Source organism: Sus scrofa, chromosome 14 (genome assembly GCF_054392235.1).
Source record: "Sus scrofa isolate SSC_HxYL_T2T_F1_AM1 chromosome 14, Sscrofa_HxYL_maternal_Yorkshire_Landrace_v2.0, whole genome shotgun sequence".
NCBI classification, from domain to species: Eukaryota; Metazoa; Chordata; class Mammalia; order Artiodactyla; family Suidae; genus Sus; species Sus scrofa.
In genome coordinates this window covers 53501423-53528361 of record NC_139396.1, presented here as the reverse complement: position 1 = coordinate 53528361, position 26939 = coordinate 53501423, and the positions used below count along the sequence as shown (strand labels likewise).

Genomic DNA, 26939 nt, shown 5'->3' with positions numbered 1-26939 from the left:
TTACCACCCCAGCAGCCAGTCCCTTAGTTACCACTCTCTCAGCCTCCTTGGAGCTTTTGGTTTCTTAGCTCTTGGCTCCTACAAACAAAAAGATGATCCACTTGGCCCCACAGGACAGAAAAATAATGATAATATTGTCGTTTATGGCCTGCTTTCCACAAGCAGGGCCGGCTCTGCCCATTATCTAATTTCCTCCTCATAACAGCACTTGGAGGTAAGTATGGCCATTTCCTCCCTTTAATAACTGAGGAAATGAGGGCTCAGAGAGGGTAAGTGACTTGCCCAAGGTCACCTAGCCTGTAAGCAACAGAGCTGGGGGTCAGATCCTGTTCTGTTTGATGCTAGGGCCTAAGTTCTTAACATTGATCGCCACCCCTCCCTTTATCAGTGGCCTCTAACTCCTCTGAGGGGCTTTGAATTCACTTGCCAGCTGGTGAGGGGCTGAGTCAGGGTTGGATCCCACTGACTGTCCCTTGCACCAGCAGTCTCCAGCCACACTCTGCAAAGCTCTGGGAATCCAGAATGAAGGTTCTAGAAGCTCTCTTTGAAGGTTGGGTCCCTGTTCCTCCAACCCCAGAAACCTCTGTGGACTTTATTAGACCGAGTTCTTTAGAATTCAGCATCTGGGGGAGCAAAGCCCTACCCCATTTCAAAAACTCCATGTCCCAGCAAATAAATCTAGCCCTCCTACCATGACTTTTCTTATTGCAAATCCTTGGTGTCCATCAGGATCTTCGGCAAATGTGCCAGGCATTGGGGACCCTGCCCCAGCCCCCTGCCTCCAAACAGCCTAGGAAACATTTGGAAATGATTCTGAGGAACTCAGGTCTACCCTACCATCTGTATGCCACACCCTCTTTTGCACACACATGTGTGCATATTTGCACGTGTACACACACACATACACATGTGCGCTCACACTGTTTGCCTATATCTCTGTACGTGTTCACATGTGTACACATTTGCACATACACACAAGCACAAATGCCTGCATGCCAGTGCACACATCTATTCATGGACATTTGCACACAAGCCAGATTCTTGGGTTTGTACAGCTCATGTGTGCATGTAGGGGAGCATACTGTACAGATAGAAACATGTGGCCTGTGTGCCTGGTTGTACTTCTCAAGGTGGAGCAGCGAGGTCTCTCTTGGGTCTTCCTGAAGCCCGGTCTTTAGCGAAAGCCCCACCTGGTGGACACTTGGTGTATAGCCAACCCTAGCTCTAAGCCTGAGCACCCCTGGAAACAGAGAATGGATGGCCCTGGCCAGCACCCCGGTAGGCTGGCAATAAATGAGTGATCCCAAAGCTAGACTTTGGGATATCCCCCGCCCCTTTAAATCTCCCTTATCTCCTCCTCTGTCTTGCTCAGATGGCAATTTCTTTGGCCAAAGGCAGGGAAAAGCACATTGGGTCCAGAGGCAGGAGTTTGCATCACTGCTCTGCCACTTGCTGGCTTCTCTCCCAAGCCTCAGTATGCTCAGCTGTAAAATGGGGGTAAAATTCTCAAACCAGTGTTCAGAAGAAGCAAACAACATCATGGACACAGAACCAATTGCTATCTCAGGGTCAGACAGCCTAGACAGAGTGTGTAGTCAGACGTGAGTTCAAAAGGAGCTGCGACTCCTGCCTCTCCCCTTCCTACCCATGTCCTTGGGCAAGTCACTTCCCCACCCTGATCCTGCTTCATCAACTGTGAAGTGGGATCAAGCCCCCAGGAGCTTGGTTGGAAGAAGCAACAACATCATGGAAGCAAAGACAGTTACCCTCTGTCTCCATTCCTCTCAGGTCAAATACAGGTAAAGTTTGGGGGCAACAAAAAGCAGGGCTGGAGTCAGAGGGACCTCAGTTCAAACTCTGATTCAAATCCTGGCTCAGTCACTTTCAAGATGTGGGGCAAGGCACTCCACCTTTCAAAACCTGTTTCCCCATCTGTACACTAGGGACTTCTTAGTGTTGTGGTGAAAATTAAGTAAGACAGTCCACACAAAGAGCCTGCCATCAATAAGTACCCCATAAATGTAGACTGCCATTACCAGTGTTGAGGTTTAGGAAACACAAATATTTGGAGAAGTGGGCAATAGATGATTCTCAGAAGCCCAATATAATAGTTATATAACTATGATTCATTATAACATAATCTCTGTTTGCCAGGCACTTCTCTAAGCACTAAGAATTAATTCATTCAGGAGTTCCCATCGTGGCGCAGTGGTTAATGAACCTGACTAGTAACCATGAGGTTGCGGGTTCGATCCCTGGCCTCGCTCAGTGGGTTAAGGATCTGGCGTTGTCGTGAGCTATGGTGTAGGTCGCAGACGCAGCTCGGATCTGATGTTGCTGTGGCTGCGGTGTACGTCAGTGGCTACAGCTCCAATTCGACCCCTGGCCTAGGAACCTCCATATGCCGAGCATGCGGCCCTAGAAAAGACAAAAGACAAAAGACAAAAAGAAAAAAAGAAAAAAAGATTTCATTCATTCAACATCATAACAACTCCATGAGGTAGGGCTTTTATTAGTCCCATTTTACAGATGAAGACACAGAGATGATGTAACTTGCCCTGGGGTCACAGAGCTAGGGAGTGGATTAAAATCCAGGCAGAGGAGTTCCTGTCGTGGCGCAGTGGTTAACAAATCCGACTGGGAACCATGAGGTTGCAGGTTCGATCCCTGGCCTTGCTCAGTGGGTTAAGGATCTGGCATTGCCGTGACCTGTGGTGTAGGTTGCAGACGCGGCTCAGATCCCGCGTTGCTGTGGCTCTGGCGCAGGCTGGTGGTTACAGCTCTGCTTAGACCACTAGCCTGGGAACCTCCATATGCTGACCGTGTGGCCCTAGAAAAACTCCTACTGAGCTGCCCTATTACCTCTGACCTCCCAGCCTCTCCTAAGTCTAGAAACTTCCCTATAGACTGAAGTCTGGTTTTAGAGGGCAAGTACTTCCCCATGAGAGTCACTGACAGTCCCATTCTTCCTCCCAATCCCCAGGGAGGCAAATGGCCCCCTAGGCATCGTGTGTATTCTGGAGGGCTATGGAATTAAGATAATCTCAGGGATGCAATAAACACGATGGAAATAAAGCTAATTAAAGAGCATCTGCTAATCATGGGATCCTGTGTCAGAAAATCTGCATCTGCTGGAGACTGCTAAGTGGCATCAAGGTGGAGGGAACCTGGCTGGCAAGGCCTCGCCCCACTGCTGAAGCGTCACTACAGAGTAAAGGCACAGATGGTAGCCCAGACAAGAGATGCATGTAAAAGAGAGATTAGGCACAGGAAATTGTGCATGCCATATTTTATTTAAAAGTCAGTCACCGGGAAATGGCTGCCCAATGATGCCAGCCGTAGGGGAGTTAAGTTTTGATGTGGCATGGTGTCGGCGGGAGCCTGGACTTGGGGGTTCAACAGCTGCTGGGTTTGAATCCTGAATCTGTGGTTGCCTGGCTGTGTGGCTTACATCCAGATGCATAACCTCTCCGGATATCAGCATCCTCCTCTAGAAAATAGGAAAATAACATCTATCTGTGGTCAATAGCATCACTGACCCTAATTCCTCGCCTTTCCCTCTACTCAGGCACAGTGCTACGTGACTTAGCAGTGTCCATCCCACTGTGGGCAAGGCATATATCCCTGCCACCGGGGCTTGAGTTTGGCCATGTGACCTGCTTTGGCCTAGAGAATGAACTAGAAATGCTGGCCTGCCAGTTCTGAGCCCACATCTTAAGATATGCATACTGTCTTTAGCATGAACATGCCTGGACCACTGGTTCCAGAAGGCGGATGCAAGACTCAAGGGGAGGGAGGAGCCTGGCTTCCTGGATCACATGTGGAGGACAGCCTCCACCACCCAGGAACACTTGCCAAGAACTGTCTCCTGGCTATGAAACACATGTCTCTCATGCTGAGCTACTGTGCACCGGGGCCTATTTGTTGCTGCAGCAAGTGCATCCAGTGTGACCTCACGGGCAGGCTGAACCGTGCACCCCTTCCTGAGCCAGTCCTTGGTTTCACCAACCTTGATTTCCCTCCCCCCAGTCACCCAAGCTGGATGCCATGGGGCTTTGTGCTCTTGGCCTTCTGTGACCTCCTGACCTAAGATTGTGAGTTTCCTGAAATCAGATGGTGGTTCCCACTGAGTCCCTATTTAGGCCATGCAACTGCCCTGACAGGACACACCATGGCCCACAGGTGAGGTTCCTAGGTGACCAGCCTTCCTAGTGACTTTCACCACTGGTTCTGGGTTCTGTGGTGCCAGCCAGAGTCATGATGCCATGTGGCCTTGGGAAATTCGCCTAACACCTCAGAGGCCTCGTTTTTCACAGCTGTAAGTGCCACTCCCTGCGTGACTCAAGAGTGGTGGCATGAAGATCCAAACAGTGAGAAGTATGAGACCTGCAGAAATGGCAGCTGTCCTCAGGCCTCCACGCAGTGGTGACTACTACAGGGCATCCTGAGAGAAAGAGCTGGGAGTCCCACTTTCTTGCCTCAGTGCCCCACTCCCAACCCTCACCCTGCTTCTCTTCTTTGTTAGGGTCTTGAACATCAACTTGTTTGGCACGTTGGTGCTTCAAAAGAAACAAAAACTTAAATATCCCAACGGTGGCCCTTCCTAAAGAGATCCCTTTCTAGAATTCCATGTGACAGCCCCAGACTGGTGTTTCACAGAAGAAGACCCTCAAATAGCTAGTAAATAGCTGAAAAGCTACTTGGCTTCACGAGTAACTAGGAAAAATTCAAATTAAACCCCCAATGGTGTACCATTTCACACTAATCAGATTGGCTAAAATGTCAAAGCCTGATAATACCAAATGTTGGTGAGAATGTGGAACAAATGAACCTCTCGTGCACTGCTGGTGGGGGTGTAACTGGCACAAGCACCTACAACCTGGAAGTTTAGTAAAGTAGGAGATGTGCAGGCCACGTGCCCCAGCAATCTACCCCTAGGGATGTGTTCACCAGGAACTCTTGCGCTTGGGAGAATATAAATGATTTGTTATCTTTATAAATGATTGTTCATAATACTAAAAAAAAAAGGTAAAAAATAACAACCCAAATGCCCATCAACAGTAGCTTGGATAAATAAATTGTCCTGGACTCACACAATGGAAATCTGTAAGTAGAGGAAGCAAATGATTCAGAACCACACTATTCAATGTGGAGATTTCTCATGAACAGTAACGCTAAGTGAAGAAAGCAACTGGCTGAGGCACACAAACAGCATGATCCTATTCATGTGAACATGGAGAGCAGGCAACCGTCTTCTAATTGTTTAAGGATATATTCACAGATTTTGGTAAAGTGTAAACTCTCTGGGCCGATCACCAAGATCACGACAGAGAGCACCTCCTGGAAGGAAGGAGAGCGGAAGGGACTGAGATTGGGGAGGTGGAGGTAAGAGCTTTAGCTGCTAATCTTTTAATTTTTTCTTTGAAAGACAGGGGGTAGGTATTCGGATGCTCTAATATTACCCTTTATATACTCTCATATCTGAAATAGATCAAAATGAATTTTAAAACATGGAGTGGGTCAGAGGGTTGTTTGCTTTCATGAGAAAAGCAAGAGCTAAATCTGCTGTGGAACACCCAGCATGTGGCCCTGGAAATGCTTCATTTTCCTGAACCTCTTTCCTTATGGGGCCACCTTTGGGTCTGAAATCATAGCACATGGACCCAGTGGATACACACTGGGTACACAGTGACTGTTGAAGATGGCTATCAATCATTTAGGTAAGTTCCAATTTCCATATATCAGGTTTGGTTTTGTTTTTCACAAAGACAAGTTTTATCTGGGAAGAGCATATGTCAGTTTTCTTAAAGCAAGGTGCTTCCTGGGGGCCCCCCAAAAAACGAGAGTTGAGGGCAAGGGAGAAGCAGCTCCCCCCTGGTGGCTGTTCATCTTTGCTGTCAACACACATGCATATGGTGGTACCTATGCTGAAAAAAGATGTAGTCCCTCCCCCTCGCACACCCTAGACAAAGGTCCTGTCAATACAAGGTATGGGCTCAGATGCAGGTACCCTTGCAGGGCTCTCCCTGGTCTAGACACACCATGAACCACTCCACCTCTGGGGTCTTGCAGCAGCGTGAGGAAACGGGGTTCAGATCCTCTCTGTTCTCAACACCCACAGACCCTTCTCTTTCCTTCCCCTCACTGCCCTGGAAATCTCTCCCTGCTCCGAGATAGGTGGAATGGAGGAGAAGGAAACCCACTTTCTCCCACTTATCCAAGACATTTTGTCTCTTCCTCCACCCAGATACTCCCCCCTCCTACAAGCTTCCCTTTGCCCCCCCCACTTTTTTTGCCTTTTTGCTATTTCTTTGGGCCACTCCTGTGGCATATGGAGGTTCCCAGGCTAGGGGTCGAATCGGAGCTGTAGCTGCCGGCCTACGCCACAGCCACAGCAACTCAGGATCCGAGCTGCGTCTGCAACCTATACCACAGCTCATGGCAACGCCGGATCATTAATCCACTGAGCAAGGGCAGGGACCGAACCCGCAACCTCATGGTTCCTAGTCGGATTCATTAACCACTGCGCCACAACGGGAAGTCCCCTTTGCCCTTTTTTTTTTTTTTTCCCACAAGAGCCTGGGAAAGGTCAAATCCACCAAAAAACAGGTTTTGTTTTGTTTTGTTTTGTTTTGCTTTTTTTTAGGGCTGCACCCATGGCATATGAAGATTTTCAGGCTAGGGGTTGAATCAGATCTGTAGCTACCACCCTACGCCACAGCCACAGCAACACTGGATCCGAGCCGTCTGTGTCTGCTACCCATACCACAGCTCATGGCAACACCGGATCCTTAACCCACTGAGCAAGGCCAGGGATGGAACCTGTGTCCTCACGGATGCTAGTCAGATTCATTAACTGCTGAGCCACGACGGGAACTCCAAAACCCAGTTCTATTTTTCCTTGACAAGTAGAAAGGACTTGACTATTAACCCTTCTCATGGAGCCAAGAATGACAGAAACATGAGAAAGTCACACATATTTATCAAAATGGGTTTTTAGGGGGTTTTGTTTGTTTGTGGGCCATACCCACTGCATGCAGAAGTTCCAGAGCCAGTGATTGAACCCGTGTCAGGGCAGTGACCTGAGCCACAGCAGTGGCAACACTGGACCCTTAACCTGCTGAGCCACCAAAGAACTCTTCAAAATATTTGAAACATACATATCCTTCCACACAAGTTCTCCTTTCCTACTGAATCTGTCAGGGTTCTGCCAGGGAAATAGAACTAGGAGATGTATAGTAAGAGATTTATTGCAAGGAATCCGTTTGTGCCATTGTGGGGCTGACTAGCCAAGTCTGAAATCTGTAGAGCAGGCTGTCAGGAAGGGCAGCCTGGGACTCTAGGATAAAGCTCCTCTCTACAAGAGGGATTTCCATGTCTTCAAGGAAGTCTCAGATCTGCTCTTTAAGCCTTTCAAACTGATTGAACCAGGCCCATTCAGATTATACAGTCACCTTTATTTAAAGTCAATTGATTATAGATTTCAGTCACGTCTACAAAATACATTCACAGCAACACCCAGATTAGAGTTTGAATAATTGAGCACGAACACCTAGCCAAGCGAACACATCAAACTGACCATCACACACCTCCTTTGTAAATCCTTGTGGCATCCTCAAGTTTGGTGCTTGCTGACCAGACCGTATCGCCTGTCTTTTTTAATAAAGGCTTCTTCAGCTGGATGAACTTGAGCAAGAGAACGAATTTTTGGCTCCCATATCCCCAAAGGGCAGGAATTTGGTTGGAAACACCCCAACCTAGGCCCTCAGCACAGCCTAGACTCTCTCTTGCTGTCTTTCATGTGCACCGGTCTGGATGTCAGCTTAATTTTGCTCCTTTTACTCTGACTACAAATCTGAAACCACAGCTTCTAATAGCTCTCGAAGCATATTCTTTTTTTTGTCTTTTTAGTGCCGCACCCACAGCATATGGAGGTTCCCAGGCTAGGCATCAAATCGGAGCTGTAGTTTGTCGGCCTACGCCACAGCCACAGCAACGCCAGATCTGAGCCATGTGTGCGACCTACACCACAGCTCATGGCAATGCTGGATTCTTAGCCCACTAAACAAGGCCAGGGATCAAACCCGCATCCTCATGGATACTAGTTGACCCACTGAGCCACAACAGAACCTCCTTGAAGCATACTCTTATAGGGTCAAGGCCAAAGACAAAAGGGAAGAGGCCAAGTGGCTAAACCTGGATCACAGAGTGTGGAGTCAGTTACTCTCAGGCAGCAGGTAGGTAGCATTTGTGTGGACACCATGGGGAAGGTGTGAGCTGGGCAGCTGCCCAGGTGTGCACAGCTCGGTACTTCCCAAAGTGCTTCCAGATGTTTCTAGAGCGAGCATACATGGAACATTCTATCACTTTGGATCTCATTGGGAGGAAGCCCACCCTGTTTTAAATGTCTCTCAATCTTTCTGACTGCTCCAAAGGAAAGCTCTACTTAGGTGCTATCATGTCTGTAATGTCTCTGCCTCTGGAAAAATCTCAGCTCTCAGGCTCAGCTCCTCTGGCAGGCAAGAATTTAATTTATTACTTTACTCTAAATGTATTTATTTATATGTAGCTATTTTCTATTTATGGCAAGAGATGCCAGTTTTCCATTTAGAGTGGTGATAGAAAGTTTCCTTTTATGAAGATATTTATTTAAGTAAAAAGTGAGCCAGGCTAGAGGAAAATATTAAGTAAATAACAATATATGGTACATGGATACAGCAAAAATTGTGCATGTTGATGGGAAGGATTAAAGGGTTATGTTGGGTGGCAGCCTTCCTTGGCTTTGACTTTAGATATTCCATTTTTTTTTTTTTTTTTTTTGCTTTTTAGGGCTGAACTCAAGGCGTATGGAGGTTCCCAGGCTAGGGGTCTAGTCGGAGCTACAGCTGCTGGCCTACACCACAGCCACAGCCACACATGATCCGAGGTGAGTCTGCGACCTACACCACAGCTCACGGCAACGCCAGATCCTTAACCCACTGAGCGAGGCCAGGGATCGAACCTGCATTCTCATGGATCCTAGTAGGGTTCATTAACGGCTGAGCCAAGAAGGGAACTCCCATAGACATTCCAAATTTAAATCCAGGCCACACTCACTATGGAAATTTGGGCAAGCAACTGAAACAGTTTCATTTTCCTCACCTGTAAAATTGAGATGGTAATAATAATCATCAAACTTCATAACCTACTTTATCCAAACCTCTTGGGATCATGTGTATTTTAGAATTCTGAATTTCTCAGATGTCTATGATACCACAAACCTCATATGACGTGCAGAGTCTGGGCAGCACCATGTGGCCCAACATGCTGATACTTCTACGGAAAACGTGTGACTGTTCACATCAAGTGGTGTTGTTGGTTTGCTTGTTTGTTTGATTTTTGCTTTTTAGGGCTGTACTTGTGGCATAGGGAGGTTCCCAGGCTAGGGATTGAACTGGAGCTGCAGGTGCCAGCCTACGCCACAGCAACGAGGGATCCAAGCCTCATCTGAGACCTATACCACAGCTCACGGCAATGCCAGATCCTTAACCCACTGAGGCCAGGGATCAAACATGAATCCTCACAGGCACTATGTCAGGTTGGTAACCCACGGAATCACAACAGGAACTCCCTGTTGTTTTAAGTCTATACATTGCGCCATTCCTGGGCAGATTTTGCAGCCAAATGAGTTTGCTACAAACTTGAAAATAAAAGCTTTCATATTCCAGAGGTTTTGGAACAAGACTGGTAAGACTTAAAGTATCTTAGTGGAGCCCATGCAGCACCCTGAATGACCAGGGCAGGGAGGGAAGGTTTAGAGAGAGAGTGAAATCTGTACCAATCCCCTGAGAGACTATAAAGAGGTTAAAAGGGCTCCCCAAGATTTCTCAGAAATCTCCTCCATGACCCTGTTGATTTCCTCCCTCCTCCCTCTTCTTCCTACTTTTCTTAGTGCTTCCTCTCCCACTGCCCTCGCTGGTGACTGGCCTAGGAGTGGACATGTGACTAAGGTCTAGCCAGTGAAATGTGGGGGGACAACTGCCAAAGTGCTTCTGTAGATGTCTCTGTACCTAGCTGGGATGCCTGGTGCAGGGGCAGCCTTTTGGGGGCCATGATGAGAAGCAGGCTGAAGGTAAAGGCCACACAAAGAATGACAGGGTAGAGAACTGCTGCGCACACAGCCACTGATCATACCAAACTTGGACCTGCCTACCTTTGTGCTTCTTGTATGCGATAAAGAAAACCTATTATAATTTTAGCCACTTTGAGTTGGAATTATACATATAGCAGAAGGGTGATTTGTCTGGATATTAAAGGAAAGTATAAATCTGGATGGTGAGAAAACATGGGGCGTCTCAAATTATAAGATGGCATGTAAAGCAAGGTTGGGTTTTAAAGACTTTAATACCAGATAGATGACACTATGGGCAGGCAGGAGTGGGGCAGTGAGAGAGCTAGTGTGGGCTGGACCGGTGAAGGTGGTTTCATGGCAGAGTTTGGAAAACTTCCTAAACTTCAGGAAAAACTTCCTGGTTCCATTTCTGTATTCCCAGGGGAGAGCAAACAATTCAGCTCAAGCCCAGGGCCTCTTAAATTTCTTCCCAGGATCATAGATGTTTCCTCTATCAGGAAAGAAAGCCAGGCTCCGCAGTTGGGAAGATTCTGGGTAGACGCGCATCCTTAGCAGTGTTCTGGGCTTGTCTGGCCTTCAACGTGTGATTTTGAGAGTTGGAAGCGATAAGATTATAACTCAGAATGGCACGCGGGTGTGAAGCCGGCTGCCTTGCCAGCTATTTGCCTGTATTTAAAACACATATGGGTGATATTTTTAAATATCTCTGCTGTGTGATTGAAAAACATTGCAGTTGCTACTTCGTGGACGTGGGTTTTTATGCAAACCCAGGGATGGAATGATGAGTGTATGTTGTACCTACGTGGGTTTTGCTGGAGAGAAGTAAGGACAGAATGGCACAGCCTGCCGAAATGTCGGGCAGAGAATTGGGGCTGGGCCATTCAACATTTAACTTGGGTGTGGGGGCTGCTGGCAAAGCTCCTCGGTTTTCTTTGAGACCCATCCCTCCCAGCTCTCCCTCCAAAGGGTTTGGGTGGGGCTACTCCCCCAGCTCCGGCAGGCTGGCCAATCAGATCACTCTAATCCCTTGGCCCCAGTGATTGGTTGAGGCTCAAGTTCATGTCCTAAGGCAGGCCAATGAGACTCAAAGGTGGAACTTTCAGTAACTATTGGGAAAGTTTCACTTCCCTCCTGCGCCCAGTTGCTGAGCTGAGAAGAGGTATACCTGGAATTGCCCAAGGCCATCTCTGTCACCACTTGGGGAGAGCCTGATGGAAAAAATGCCAAGATAGAGGGTGGGGCGAAAAGAGTCTGAGAGGAGTTCCCTCGTGGCACAGCGGAAACGAATCCAACTAGGAACCATGAGGTTACGGGCTCAATCCCTGGCCTCGCTCAGTGGGTTAGGGATCCCGTGCTGCTGTGAGCTGTGGTGTAGGCCGCAGATGCGGCTCAGATCTAGTATTGCTGCGGCTCTGGTGTAGGCGGGCAGCAACAGCTCCGATTGGATCCCTAGCCTGGGAACCTCCGTATGCCACGGGTGCGGCCTTAAAAAGACAAAAGACTTAAAAATAAAAGAAAGAAAGAAAGAAAAGAGCCTGAGGGATGAACAAAATCCTGGATTCAGCCATGCCTGAAATCTACACCATGACTCCTTTTTTTTCACTTAAAGAAATTCTGGTAAAATGTATTTAATATAAAATGTCATTTTAGCTATTTTTAAATCTACAGTTCAGTGGCATTAATTACATTCGCAGTGCTGAGCAACCATCATCACTATCTTTTTCCAAAAATTTTCATCATCCCAAACAGAAACTCTGTACCCATTAAGCAGTAACTCCCTAGCCTATTGTAAGAGTCCTAATTTAAATATATATGTACATACACAGGTAAGTATACATATATATTGTATATATAATATACATACAATAAAATTCACTTTTTTTTCTGTGTGGTTCTGTGAGTTCTGACAAACATATACAATCATTTAGCCAGCATCATAATCAAGACAACAGCTCTGTCCCCAGCCCCAAATCCCTCATTCTCCTCTGTAATCTGCTCCCTCACTGCCCCCTCCCCCAAGCAACCAATGATTTGTTTTCTGTTTGTAAAGTTCTGTCTTTTTCAAAATGTCAAATAAATGCAATCGCACAATATGTGGCCTTTTGAGTCGGAGGTCTTTCACTTGGCAAAATGTATGTGAGGTTCATCCACGTTATTAGCATATCAATTTGTTCCTTTTTATTGCTGAGGAATAACAACAGAGGGTACAACGTACCTCAGTTTACCCACTCACTAGGTGAGGGACATTTAGCCACCCCTGCACTCTGAATTTACTTGAGTCTAAAAATTCCTTTTTCTTTTCTTAGGCTGTTTGAGTTAGGTTTGGGTCAGCTGCAACCAAAATACTCTTTACAAGCTATCACAGAAAGCCACCTCCCCTCTTTATCTCTTTCGTTATACAATGAGTGTATTACTCAAAATGGTTTTGAAGGTAAAAGAAATCTTGACTCAAAATTGAAAGAAAAAGACAATTATTATCTCACAAACCAGGGAGTCCTGAGGTGGAGTAGGTCTTAAGACAAGTGATTCGGCGGTTCAAGCCCAGATGCAAGCACTTTCTCGTTGCTGTACAGTCCTCAGGGTTTTCTCCTCAGAGCATAGCAAGATGGCGGCAGAGATTCCAGAGGACAGAGTTCACAGGAAGTTCTCTCTGAGGGCTGGTGGAGACTTCCCCCAGAAGCCCCGCCCCGTAGACTTATTCTCACATCCCATTGGCCAGAATTGGGTCACATGCCCTTTTTTTTTTAAGGTAAGAAGTAGATTTATTAATATACGACACTTGTGAGAGAAACAGGCTCCAAGAACTAAGTGGGAAAGCAGATTTATTTAGGGAGATACACATTCCCTAGACAGAGTGGGAGCCAGCTCAGAAATTAAGAGCACCGTGAAATATCACATGTCCATTCTTGAACTGGCTGAGACGGGGTTGGGATAACCCTGCCTAGGGAGTGGGTTCAGCTTCCTTCCAGCCAAGCAGCTTGGTAAGGAGGGGCTGAGATCTTTCACAAAATGGGAAGAGGAAGATGGAAAACGATGCTGGGATGGTAACCAACACTGGCTGCTATAGAATAAAACAATAGCTTAAGAAAAAGAAGAAGCTGCTCAGCTATCTCATAGGGGTGTTGTGAGGGTCAAAAGAGGTCTCAGTTCTTGGTTAATCATCTGTGACGATTGAGACAAGTTGAAATTCTTTTCAACATTTTAAGGGAGTGTGATGCAGATCTTCCGAAACCCAAGAGAATCAGATGACATGAGCACAGGTTGGAAACACTGAGATAGTTCCAGGTAACACATCTGAATCAGTCACACGCTTCTGGCTGCAAGGGATGGAAATATAACTCAAACTGAACTGGCTTAAGCTAAAAATATTTTATTAGCTTACTTAACTGGACAGTTTAGTGGTGTGATGGGCTTTGGGTACAGCTGGATCAAGAGCCTCTGAGGCTGAATTTTAGATATTATCATTCTCCTTCTCTGGACTCTGCGTTCTCTATGTTAGCTTCATCCTCAGACAGGCTTCTCCCCCGGGTGGGAAAGACAGCCTCCAGCATCCCAGCTGTCCATCTTCCCAGTTTAACATCCCCAGGGAAAAGAGAGAGCCTCTTTCCAAAAGTTCCATCAGAAATCCCAGGAAAATTGTCATTGGATCTGGTCAGATCTGGATCTGTGAGCCAATTACCCTGACTCTGTTAGACCAGACCCAGTTCTACAGCTGGGGCAGGGTACTGATGAGGGGGTAAAGGCATAAAGGCATAAGCTGGCCAAAGGAAAACCAAGAGGCTTCTGTAACAATAAAGAGGAATGGTACACAAGAAAACCCAACAGTGTTCCCTACTGGTAGAGAAACTTACATCCAGAGAGGGAAGACACTTGCCCAAGGTGCCACAGCAGTGGATCCAAGCCATGAACTCCAGCTACTGAAACCTTAGCCATTATACCAACCACCAGCAAAAGCCAAGAGGGTGGGTGGACTTGTTATTCCCCATAATGTCCACTCTAAACCCTCACTCTTTGTCTTCTATCCAAGGATTCTGGTGCACTTTTCTCACTTTGCGTCTTGGTCTACTTTGCAGTTGAAGCACGAAATGTTGAGGATTGCTACTAATGAATTGTTCCTCCCACCACCACCCCACCCCTATTCATATGTTGAAGCCCTAACTCCTAATGTAATGGTATTTGGAGTGGTACCTTTGGGAAATAACGAGGCATAGAGGTAAGGTCATGAGGGTAGGGGTCCCATGATGGCATTAATGCCTTTATAAGAAGCAACACCAGAGAGCTAGCACTCTCTCACGTGTTTCTCTTTTTCTCTCTGCCATGTTAGGACACAGCAAGAAAGTGGCCATGAGTAAGCCAGGAAGAAAGCCCTCACCAGATTCCCAACCATGGTGGCACCCTGATCTTGGACTTCCAGGCTCTAGAACTGTGAGAAAATTAATTTCTGTTGTTTAAGCTCCCCCTGCCCCCCACTCCCGAGGCTACTTTTTTTTGTTATGGTAGCCTGAGCTGACTAATACAGGGATGAATTTAGAGAATGAGCATTGATGGGGCACCTGCTGACTGCCAGGCCCTGTACACTTTGGTGTATCCACTAAAGTTCATTAGCTAGGTCTCAGCCCACAGAGAGTTTGGACTCTAGAAGCATTATTAAAATGTAATAATGAATCCCTTCTATCTTTTCTGTAAACTTTGAGATCACTTTTATTTAAGAAAAGAAAATTCCAATTCAACCAATAACCTCCTTGCACTTTCTTCCTCTATCCATCTGTCTCTGGAAACAGACTAGCACGTAGACCACAGAACTTTACATCCATCTCTCTGTAGTTATTTCCATGCATGCCAAGAGGGGGGAAAATGACAGCTATAAAGAGAGATGGCAGATGCTCTTAAGTGCCCTGTGTTCAGAGCTTTTCATGTCTAACCTCATTTAATCCCCAGATGAATTTTGAGGCAAACATTATTAATCCCGTTTTCCAAATGAGGAACCTGAGAGGCTCAGAGATCTTCAGCTGTGCTCAAGATCACACAGCTGTGAACTGAAGGTGAGATTTGAACCCAGGTCTCTCTGATCTTAATATCCAAGCTCTTGACTCCCATTGGCGTCTGTGGACTAATCAGTGCTATGGATGAATTCATAAAATAGACACTCATACAAAGTTGAGATATATATATTATTTTGTCTTTTGTCTTTTTAGGGCAGCACCTGGGCATATGGAGTTTCCCAGGCCAGGGGCTGAATCAGAGCTGCAGCTGCCAGCCTATACCACAGCCACAGCAATGCCAGAGCTGCATCTGTCATCTACACCACAGCTCACGGCAATGCCAGATCCTCAACCCACTGAGCGAGGCCAGGGATGGAACCGCATCCTCATGGATCCTAGCTGGGCTCATCAACCACTGAGCCAAAGAGGGAACTCCCAAAGTTGAGATATTATGTGACCTAGATTCCTCCTTGATAAAGACAGCCACCAGTGGGAATGGTGGCTGTATTGCGGATGGGTGCATTAAAAACTTTTATTGACTCTCAAGGAGAAAATAATGATATTACTTTTGATGCTTATAAGAGCCTAGAGGTATTGACTCCATACTTTGTGCCAGTCACTTTTTTTTTTTTTTTTTTTGGCCACATCCACGGCATGTGAAGTTCTCTGGCCAGGAATCGAACCTGCACCGCGACAGCAACCTGAGCCACTGCAGTAACAACACTGGATCCTTAACCTGATGCATCACAAGGGAACTCCCCTCACAATCCTATGAGATAAGTCCTGGAATCACTCCCATTTGCCAGATGAGAAAACTGAAGCTCAGTCGAGCCAAAGCAATGGGTGAGTGAAATTAGGGAATCTCCCAACCACAAATCTTTAAAGGGGGAGCAAATGTCCTCAAGCCCTTGAGGTTCTAGAAACTCCTGAGTCTGTGTTCAAAGAGAAAGAAGCAAAATGGAAATTTAGAACAAATTCTCCTCTCACAGAAGGACGATGCCTCTTGTCAACTGAAAGTTCTAGGGAAATGTCACAAAATTCCCCCGGACCCTGGAGTTCTGTGGCTGGATATGGGAACTCTGGAAGTTTCCCTGAAGAGACTCAGAGCTGATGGAGAGGGGAGAGAGCAAGCTTACAAGGGACTCTCATAGGAAATGCAACAATAGCAGTGTTGTGCCCTGTGAGTGCTGCAAACAGGGTCCTCAGCAAGAGGGAATATGGGTATGCCTATGCTTGAGCTGTTCTGCCATCTAAATGTGCATAATGGAAAAAAAAAACCTTGTATAAAAATGTAATAAAATAGGTCTGTGAATTCAGCCTTAAAAAATCATGTGCATCTGGGTTTGGCCTGAAGCGGGGGGGGAAAATCCCATGATCATTTTGGTGGAGTTGGATGAGGGGAGTGGTTAAACAGGTATTTATTATTTGATTTTGTATTTTTCAAAAAGATAATATTTATTCATTATTAAAAATTCAAGCAATGTATGTGTAATGGTGTATCAGGAATGCCTCTAGCTACAAGTAACAGTAAACTCAATCAACAATGGTTTTAAAAGATGAATATTTGTTGTTAATTACCAGGAAGCTTGAAAGTAGGAGGTTCTGGGCTTGGTTTTAGGACTCAGTATCAACAAGATCTCAGACTCCTTGCTCTTTCCACCCTGCTCTACTCGGTGTGTTGGTGATGTCTCCCCTCATGATCACAAGACAGCTGCCACAGCTCCAGACATCAGGACCTTATGTCAGAGTCCCAAGCAGTAAGGAAGGGGATGATTATGCGAAAGACAACCTTGTCTTCCTTTATTAAAGAGAAAGGTATTTCCCAGAAACCGTCCCCTTCCTCCATAAAGCTGGAGGGACTTCTCTCCAAACCTTAGCTCTCCCACTTTATCTCTCTGAGCCTCAACTTTCCCATCCTGGAAATGGGGATATAGTAATATCTGCTGTATAGTGTGTTGTGAGAACTAAATGAGGAAATACTTCATGTATAGTAAGCACTCAGTCTCTTCCCATTTCCCTGGCAGATTCACCCCTCTTCGCCTTTCTTCAGCTTATTCTGTGCTGCCTTGGAACTGCAACAATGGTCTCCCTTTTCCTCTGGCTTTTGGTTGACTTGGCCAATGGAAAGTAGCGACAGGAGGGCAGGAGGGAAGAGAGAGAAGTGGAGTATTTATTCCCCTAGCTCCGTGTCTGTGGGATTGCCAAAGAAGGCTGCTTCTCTACTAGTGGCCACAGCTTCCCTCTGCCAGTGCCCCCTCCAGCTCCCAGGAATGCCCAGATGGTAACAGCTCCCTGAGGTTACCAGCCCCAGGGAGCTGCACCCTTGCTTTTTCTAAACGTGCCCTCACCTTAATAAGCAGTCTCTTCATTAAACTCTTCTCCAAATACCAGTTTGAGTGCATCATCTTTTCCTGTCAGCACCCAGACTGATCCAAAACATTCGCTTTTTTTTTCTTTTTCAAAGTAAATTATTTGCAAACTTCAATATTTTATTAGTAGTGACAAGTGACTTGACTCACACTTCATGATTAAGAATCACCAGTCCATTTGGTCAAAAAGTCGGTCAAGTGGGATGTTTGATTGAGCTGGCTGTTATAATCATGAATTAAATTTAAATCCTTGGGCCTCTGGCCATATCCTGAGGCACAATATCTTTTACGTGATAATGATTTTGGGGAAAAAAAAAGAAAAAAAAAGACCCAATTTTACATTCACATGCTCTGAACTCAGGGCTGTGTATTCTTGACATCCTTCAGTTAAATAGAAAACACTGGGTTTTGAAACTGTATTGATTTCAGCAGGCATATATTATTTTACTGTAAGTACCAATGTCTGTTGTACTTAATATACAATGGATTAATTTAAAATGCATTAGTTTAATAAAAATGCATAAAACAGAATAGAATTGCATTAACTTCAATAAAAAATTCAATTTCATAAATATTATCTCGTGTTAAAATGCATTGATTTCCAGGAAAATATATTGGTCAAAGGTAATTTACATTGGTTTGAATGGAAATGCGCCAGTCTCCATACATATGTATTAGTTTAGTCAAACGTATCCAATTGTGTAAAATATCAGTTAGGCTGAAATGGATTCCGACCCTGTTTGTTGTTGTTGTTGTTGTCTGATTCTCTTTGGCTGAATAAATATTTCCCATCCTGGCTTTAGTGTGGCCCAGTGCATGTGAAGGAAGACAGGTGGATGAGCCCGAGGAACATTTTGGTAACCCACTGGTTTGTGAGTGGACGTGCAGCAGTTAAGACTCCCTTGGTGACAGGTAAGGTGTGTTCACCTTCCCCACTGAGGCTGACTGTGAGGTATGAGCTGGAGATCCAAACAAAGGGCCCAGAAGTAATACCTCCTGTCTCCATGAGGCCTGACTGGAGCCACACCCAGACTAGGAAAATGGATGTAGTCCTTGACTAGGGCAGGGGTGCTGGAAGGGAGCTGTGATATCGAAGCAAATGGGGACCAGAGCAGAAGGTAAGCTAGGCTCAGAGCTCAGGGTCAGCCGGGCACAGGATCACAGCTGGGGCTTTGCGTCCACGTAAGTTCAAACCCTGAACCTGCCACTTCTGGCATGTCCTTCACCAAGTCACTTAACCTCTCTGAGTCTCTATTTCTCTCAGGCATTACTGCAAAGCCTACCTGCTTTCCATATACTGATTCATTTTTTTTAATTTTTTTTATTTTTTATTTTCCCACTGTACAGCAAGGGGATCAAGTTATCCTTACATGTATACATTACAATTACATTTTTTCCCCTACCCTTTGTTCTGTTGCAACATGAGTATCTAGACAAAGTTCTCAATGCTATTCAGCAGGATCTCCTTGTAAATCTATTCTAAGTTGTGTCTGATAAGCCCAAGCTCCCGATCCCTCCCACTCATATACTGATTCATTTAATCATCACCACAATTTACAGCTAAGTGTCTTAATCCAGATCACACGGGTAGCAAGTGATAGAGCTGGGATTTGAACCCCAAATCCTGCTCTCAGCCACTAGATTGTCTCCAGTAATTGTGTGGTAGTTATCAAAGCAGGTTATCAGGGTAGTTAAGGGAGGTATTTAATTCCTGTTCTTTGGCTTCTTAGGAACCTTTGGATCAGTGACTTTTGAGCCTCTTTGAGCCTCAGTTTGTTCATCTGTGAAATGGGTATAATGACAGCATCCATCTCCTAGAGCTCTCAGCACACCAGGGACATGGCAGCAGCTCAACAAAGAGTAGCCCTTCACCCCAACAAAAAGCATTCATATCTTTGTGGCTGCAGTACTTTCAGAGCCTTTAATATGCTAATATGAGTCCAGAATCCCCAAGAGGGGAATAAGTAGGCAGAACCTACTGGAGAGGAGGCTGAACTGGGAAGGTAAGAACCACAAAAGGAAGACAATGAAAGATGGAGAAACTGTGCTGAGTCGTGTTTCCCAAAGCACAGGAGCCCCTCCCCCAGTGATTTGCAAGCTGCCTTTACTCTCCACAGATGGACATTTCTCAAAACTTTTTATTTGGAAAAAAAATTATAACAGAAGAGTTGCAAAAAGAGTGCAGTGAACTTTCTGAACTTCTCCAGATTTGCCAAATGTTGACATTTTGCCACATTTGCTTTACTTTTCTTTCCGTCTCTCTATATATATCTTTCTATATATATGTTTTCCCCCTGAACCATTTGTGAGTTAATGCAGTCACTAACACTGTCCTTTACACACACAGATCAGCGTGTACCTCCTAAGAATAAGGTCATTCTCATATGTAACTACTGTACAATCATCCCATTTAGGAAACTTAGCAGTGATACAGTTCTAGAATCTTGAGTTTTAGATTCCGGGTTTAAATTTTACCAGTTGAAATGGTGAAATAAAATTGAACTGTATTCTATAACAATTGTTCTTCTAGTCCAGGATCTAATCCAGGATCACACATTGAAACTAACTCTCCCTTCTCCTTAGCTTCCTCTAATCTGGGGCTGGTGCCTCAGCCTTCCTTTCTCTTTCTTGAGGGTTGATTTTTGTGTGTGTGTGTGTGGTATTTTTAGGGCCACACCTGCAGCATATGGAAGGTCCTAGGCTAGGGGTCCAATCGGAGCTACAGCTACCGGCCTGCGCCACAGCCACAGCCACGCCAGATCCGAACCGCGTCTTCAAACTACACCACAGCTCACGGCAACACCAGATCCTTAACCCACTGAGCAAGGCCAGGGATCGAACTCGAATCTTCATGGATCCCAGTCGGGTTTGTTGTGGAGCCACAATGGGTGTTCCCTTGAGGTTGATATTTTTGAAGAGTCCTTTTTGGAGAATGTCTCTCAGTTTGGATTTGTCTGGTGTTTCCTTAGAATTAGATTTAATGCATGCGCTTTGGCAAGAACACCACTGAAATGATGCTGTGACCTTCTCAGTGCTTCATATCAGGAGGCACCTGATAGCGGTTTGTCCGTTTCTGGTGTCATAAACTCTGACCTCCTAGATAGGGTGGTATCTGTCAGGTTTTTCCACTCCAGTTTTTTCCATTTGTAATTAGTAGGAAATCTGTCAGGGAGATACTATAGATAAGGCTGTGCCAAGTTGAACATTTAAAATTTTTTTATATTTAATGTTCACATATTTATTTTTATGTTACATTCTGTTTCTGCAAAGGAAAATTGGTGTTTCATTAACAGTTGCAATGTAAAGTTTCTTCAAAACATATATTTAAAGTTAAAAAAAAGAAAGAAGTAAGTCAATTTGAAGAAAAGTGTAAAATAAGTGACAACAGTGGTGGTTTGTGGACATGGCAAAATACTGTGAGGTATGGTACTCAAATGGCTGATTTGGGGACACAGAACAGTAAATTTTGACCTTCCAAGTATGGAAGTAGCCATTGTAAGGAGATACAGGGGTGGGGAGGGGGCATTCCTGGGGTCTTCAGAGCCTCAGAGTGTCTTCTTTTTTGTCTGCACCTGCGGCATATGGATGTTCCCAGGCTAGGGGTTGAATCGGAGCTACAGCTACTGGCCTATGCCATAGTCGCAGCAATGCCTGATCCAAGCCTCGTCTTCAAACTACACCACAGCTCACGGCAATGCTGGATCTTTAACCCACTGAGTGGGGCCAAGGATCGAACCCACATTCTCATGGACACTATGTCAGGTTTTTAACCCACTGAGCCACAGTGGGAACTCCCAGAGTGTCTTCCAGAGTGTCTGGTATCCCCCAGGCCTGGAGACTCTGCATTCAGCCCCTCTCTGGCCTTATAGACCTGGGGATGATCACTTCAATCCCCACAGCTGACACTGCCAAAGGAGGCCACCAGCTGATCTGGGAAGCCCAGGGATTCAGTGTGAATCCAGGCTCAGAGAAACCCACCCAGCAGTCCCTACAGACTGGGGCCCCACAGAAAGAGCCCCTCGCAGCCCCTTCTAGAATCAGAGCTGTGGGCAACACAGCAGGCAGACCAGGTATTGCTCTTCCAGACACAAAATAATGGTGGAGGCTTGCAAGGGACCGTGAATGCTTGAAGCAGCAGGGCCACCAAAAAGGTGGCTGTCAGGGCAGGGCTTTTGAGGGAAAGGCCTGCAGCCTGGGAGGAAAAATCAAATGCAACTCAGTGCCTGTTCTTTAGGTATCAGAGGACCAGACGCTGCCCGTATCAGCCTTCAAAAGTTGCCCCTAGGAACCCTCCTGCACTGTTGGTAGGAATATAAGTTGGTACAGCTGCTATGGAAAACAGGATGGAGAGTCCTCAAAAAACTAAGGATAGAACTACCATAAGATCCAGCAATCCCACTCCTCGGCATATATCCAGACAACACTACAATTCAAAATGATGCATACACACCCCTATATTCAGAGCAGCACTATTCACAATAGCCAAAGCATGGAAACAACCTAAATATCCATCAACAGATGAATGGATACAGAAAATGTGGCACAAATATATAATGGGATACTACTCTGCCATAAAAAAGAATGAAATAATGCCATTTGCAGCCTCGTGGATGGAACTAGAGATTGCCATACTCAGTGAAGTAATTCAGAAAAAGACAAATACCATATGATATCATTTATATGTGGAATCTAAAATATGTTACAAATGAACCTATCTACAAACAGAAACAGAATCACGTACAAGGAGAACAGCCTTTGGTTGCCAATGGGAAGGGGATTGGGAGAGGGGTAGAGTGGGAGGTTGGGGTTAGTAGCTGTAAGTTATTATACATGGAGGAGATAAACAACAAGGTCCCACTGCACGGCACAGAGAACTATAGTCAATGTCCTATAAAAAGCCATAATGGAAAAGAATATGTCAAAAAAGTATGTATGTATAACTGAATCACTTTGCTATACAGCAGAAATTAATGCAACATTGTAAATCGACTATACATCAATTAAAAAAAAAAGTGGCCCCTTGAACTGCAAGAAAGGTTGTCTCTTCAGGTCCAGGCCCTGACTATAGCTTGACACGTGTACCCAAAAGTTGCCCACTAGGAGCCCTTGCCACGCTGGAATCTATAGCTAGAATCCAGGTGGGTCGGTGCAAAGAAAAACCAGGTGAATTTCAGGATTTTGGCAAAACAGAGAGCAAATAGATCCATGCTTTGATTCCAGAAAGGGCAGCGAGTAAGGGCATAGGCTTCGAATTTAATCCCAGCTTGATGCCAGTCATGGGCTCAGGCATGCTCGCTCGCTCTGTGTCTTCTCATCTGTAGAAGGGGATAATAGTATTGCCTTAATATTGCCTACTTCGCATGAAGGAAATGAATAAAGAACTTGGCGTAATGCCAGGGATGCTCTAAGCAGTCATTAAATTTGTAGCTATTATTACTGTTTGTTGTTAATCAAACCAGTTACTTGGAACAGCCTGATGAAAAGTCATTCAAGTGAACAGGAGCTCCTTGAAAGTGGGAGTAATGCCGCATTTCTCTCTGAAGCCTCAGCATCTACGCCAGGGTTTGGCCTAGAGGGGGTACATAGTAATGACTGGTAACAAGAATAGTCATAATTGCTCATATTTTTGGAGCACTTACTATGTTAAGGGCTGGTTAACACTTAACCAACCCCAGTTAAGCCCTGTACGTGTTTTACTGAATTCACACCTCAGAACCACCTTAGGCCCTTGTACACTGCTGGCAGGAATGTAAAATAGTGCAGCTGCTGTGAAAAATGTCTGGCAGTTTCTCAAAAGGTTAAACCTAAAGTTACCATTTAACCCAGCAACTCCGCACTTAAGTACCTACCCCAGAGAATTGGAAAAAAGATATTCCAACAAATATGCGGTTTTTTTGAAGTGATGAAAATGGTTAAATATGGTTAAAATTACAATAAAAAATTAAAAAAATAAAATGAAAAAATTGTTAAAATTGGGGAGTTACGTGGCACAGCAGAAACAAAGCTGACTAGTATCCATGAGGATGTGGTTCGATCTCTGGTGTTGCTCAGTGGGTCAGGGATCTGGCATTGCTGTGAGCTGTGGTGTAGGTCACAGATGCAGTTCGGATCCTCCGTTGCTGAGGCTGTGGTGTAGGCCGGAAGCTGAAGCTCTGATTCAACCCCTAGCCTGGGAAATTCCATATGCTGTGGGTGTGGCCCTAAAAAGCAAAAAAAAAAAAGTTAAAATTGGAGTTCCTGGGCCAGGAATTCCACATGCTTCAGGTGTGGCCATTAAAAAAAAATTGTTAAAATACTAAATTTTTTAAATCAATAGTAGAAAAAAACTTCTAGAGTTTTTTACACACACACACACACACACACACACACACACAACCATGTAAATGAACATCCAGTGTTATTTAATACATTCATAACACCGTACAACCACCTCCAACTAATTCCGGAACATTTTCATCACTTCAAGTGGAAACGCCATACCCCTTAACAGTCATTTTTCATTCGTTCCTAACCCCCAGCCCCAGGCAACTACCAACTGGCTATCTGTCTCCATGAATTTACCTATTCTGGATAGTTCATATAGGCATTTATTTATTTATTTTACAGCCGCACTTGCACCATATGGAAGTTCCTAAGCTAGGGGTCAAATTAGAGCTGCAGCTGCCAGCCTACACCACGGCCACAGCCATAGAAACACCAGATCTGAGCCACATCTGTGACTTATGCTGAAGCTTGCAGCAACACCTGTTCCTTAACACACTGAGTGAAGCCAGGGGTCAAACCCACATCCTCATGGACACTGCGTCGAGTTCTTAACCTGCTGAGCCGCAATGGGAACTCCTGTTCATATACATACAATCAGACAATATGTGTCCTTTTGTGTCTGGCTTCTAGCACTCCACATAATGTTTTCAACGTTCATTTATGGTGCAGCATTTACAATTCCTTCTTATGGCTGAATAGTACTCCATTGTATGGAGAGACCACAACTGGCTTATCCATTCATCTACTGATGGACATTTGGGTGGTTCCTACATTTGGGCTACTGTGCACTGTGCTCCCTATCAACACATGTATACATGTATTTTCTTTGAATATTTGTTTTCCAATTCTCTGGTTCTATACAGCATTGCTGGGTTTTAAGCAGGGCTCACGGGTGGCTGCTGGGTAGAGAACTGACTGTGTAAGTGAGTGTAGGGGGTGTCACATTAGAAGCCCTCAGAGGTGGCTGCTGTAGCCATCCAAGTAAGGGACCACACTGAACTGGACTGTGACAGTGTCAACAAGATGGACAGCAAGGACATGTTTTGGAAGAGGAAAGGGACAAAGTGAAGGGGATTTCTTCTCTCAGGCCTGCCAGCTCTGGCTACCAGATGTGGGACCCTGAAGTGACTCAAGCCCCAGAGGCTCTGTCGACAGCTGCAGCTGCTCCCCAGCCTGCGTGGAACCATATTCAGTGTGGGGTGCGCACCTGGGAATCAGCCTTGAATTGACTGACATTTGGTTTGAGACTGACTGACGAGATGGGTACCAGCAAACAGATGTCTTGTGGTGGCTAGGGGTGGATGTGCATTTGTGGACCGAGAAAGCAGAGCGCACGTGGCTGGTGGGGTCAGCTGGGGAGGCGAGAGGAGGGACAGGGCAGGGAGCCTCTGGACATAGCTGTGTCCAATGAGGCTGTGTGTGAAAATGGAGGGCTGGGGCCTGGGGCTTGTTCGGGTCGGAAGGCTGCTGGTCTGAGGAACTGCAACAACTCTTCTGATCCTCAGAGCAGGCACTGCTACCAATCAGCTGTGTGGACTTAGGCAAGTTAATTGGCCTCTCTGATCCTCAGTCTCCTCATCTTCAACATGGGACTGACAATCCACCAATTTCTTCATAAGGCTGTGGTGAGAACTACACTAGGAACACATGTACATCATCTCTAGTACAATCATTTATTGATTTCTTTATGTAACTGGCTCGTAAATTGGCCATAGAGAGTTGGGTTCAAATCACAGCTTGGCTAGTTTCCAGCTGTGCAGCTCAGCTACTTTCCAGCCGTGCAGCTCAGGTAAGTCTGATGTCACTCTGACCCCCAATATCTTCATCTGTGAAACGAGGAAAGTATCAGGATCTACCCAGTGGGGTTGTCCTGAGGGCTAAGTGAGGGGCTGATGCATGGAAAGTGCTCAGCACGTGGTATTCACTTCATCCATCCACGAGCCCCAGGGATTATGACTTGCCTCAATGATTTTACTAAACCCTGAGTAAAGTACAGAAGCTCAGAATCCAAAGCCAGCCCTGGGTCCACATTCTGACGTTACTCTCTGCGTGGCCCTAGAAAGTCATACTCCTTCCAGCCCTAATTCCATTCATTCATTTCCCCATCTGTTCATGCAACACTTACTGAACAGCTACTATAGGCGGAGCAAACTTTTAAGCCTGTGGCTTGTAGCAATTCATGCAACTCCCACAACCCTAAACAAGGTAGGTGCTGTTATTATCTCCATTTTACAGATGGGGAATCTGAGGACCCCAAGAGAAAGTCACTGCCCCGTGGGACATGATTAGCATCAACATCAGGATTTAAATGGCTGGGCCACATGGCCCCAAAGTCCATGCTCTCAACTTCTGGGGGCCAGATTTCCTTTTTGCAAATTGGAAGATTCCCTTCTCTTACAGTTTTTGGGAAGATTAAATGAAGTCCAGCCTTTACACATACATCATAGCGCCTGGCCGTCATGAACGATTCAGTAAAACGGAGCTGTTATTTTATTTATTATTACTTTAATTTTCAACTGACACATCTCCATGCCTTTGTACTTCACTGCCTTCTCTACCTGGTTCACTTCAGACTGTCTTTCAAGCCTCCAATTCAAGGGTCACCTCCTCCAGGAAGACTTCCATGACCTTGGTAAGTGCCCTCTACTGAGTTCCCACAGCTCCTGGGGTTACCAACTGCAGTAGATCCAACAGCATGGTTCTAAAATTTCCCCCTTCCATCTAATATAAGGACAGAGGCTGTGCTTTCTCCTTTGTATCACTGGCTCCTGGTACTGCCCTCAACCAGTGTGGATGCTTGCTTGGAGAATGGGTGCTCATTTGTTCAACAAAATGTTTCAAGCACTCACGGTATGTCAGGCTCTGGGGCATGAGCATGTGGCTTTGTTGACTGACTAAAGGGCCCCTCCCCAAGCTGTGTTCACTTGGCCATCTCACTGTGTGTGCTACACCTCTGTGTATGCCTGCTAGGGCAGCCCTTTCTGGAAGACCCTCATACCCTCCTGGGAGTGGACTGGGGGAGGTCCCTGGCCCAGGCCCTTCAAGTGTGACTCCCTTCCCCAGTTCCAGATGCCCAGCCGTCTGGCTCTTCTCCTGGTGTCTCTTTGAAGCCCCCAGGCCTCCCCCGAGCCCAGTCCCTCTCCAGAAATAGAGTTTCCTGTGGCTTCACTTTTCATCTCCCCAGAGCACCATTTCATTTCTCCAATCTGCTGC

General features: G+C 45.7%; 2 protein-coding genes across 5 annotated transcripts in view; both read right to left on the bottom strand.

The window, feature by feature from the left end:
• CUX2 (cut like homeobox 2) overlaps window positions 1-12733 on the bottom strand; it is a 296127-nt gene extending 283394 nt beyond the window's left edge. For both annotated transcript variants that reach the window (XM_084996003.1, XM_084996016.1), the window contains exon 1: window positions 12599-12733. The gene's annotated coding sequence lies outside the window, so the exon portion shown is untranslated. The remainder of the gene's footprint in view (window positions 1-12598) is intronic.
• CCDC63 (coiled-coil domain containing 63) overlaps window positions 3275-26939 on the bottom strand; it is a 168004-nt gene continuing 144339 nt past the window's right edge. For 2 of the 3 annotated variants that reach the window (XM_084996256.1, XM_021072531.2), the window contains one exon: window positions 3275-3490. In XM_084996256.1, coding sequence (XP_084852382.1) covers window positions 3396-3490 — 95 coding nt within the window. In that variant the 3' untranslated portion in view covers window positions 3275-3395. Of the gene's footprint in view, window positions 3491-19582; window positions 20625-26939 lie in introns of those variants that run through there. The other variant, XM_084996257.1, reaches the window with a different exon arrangement.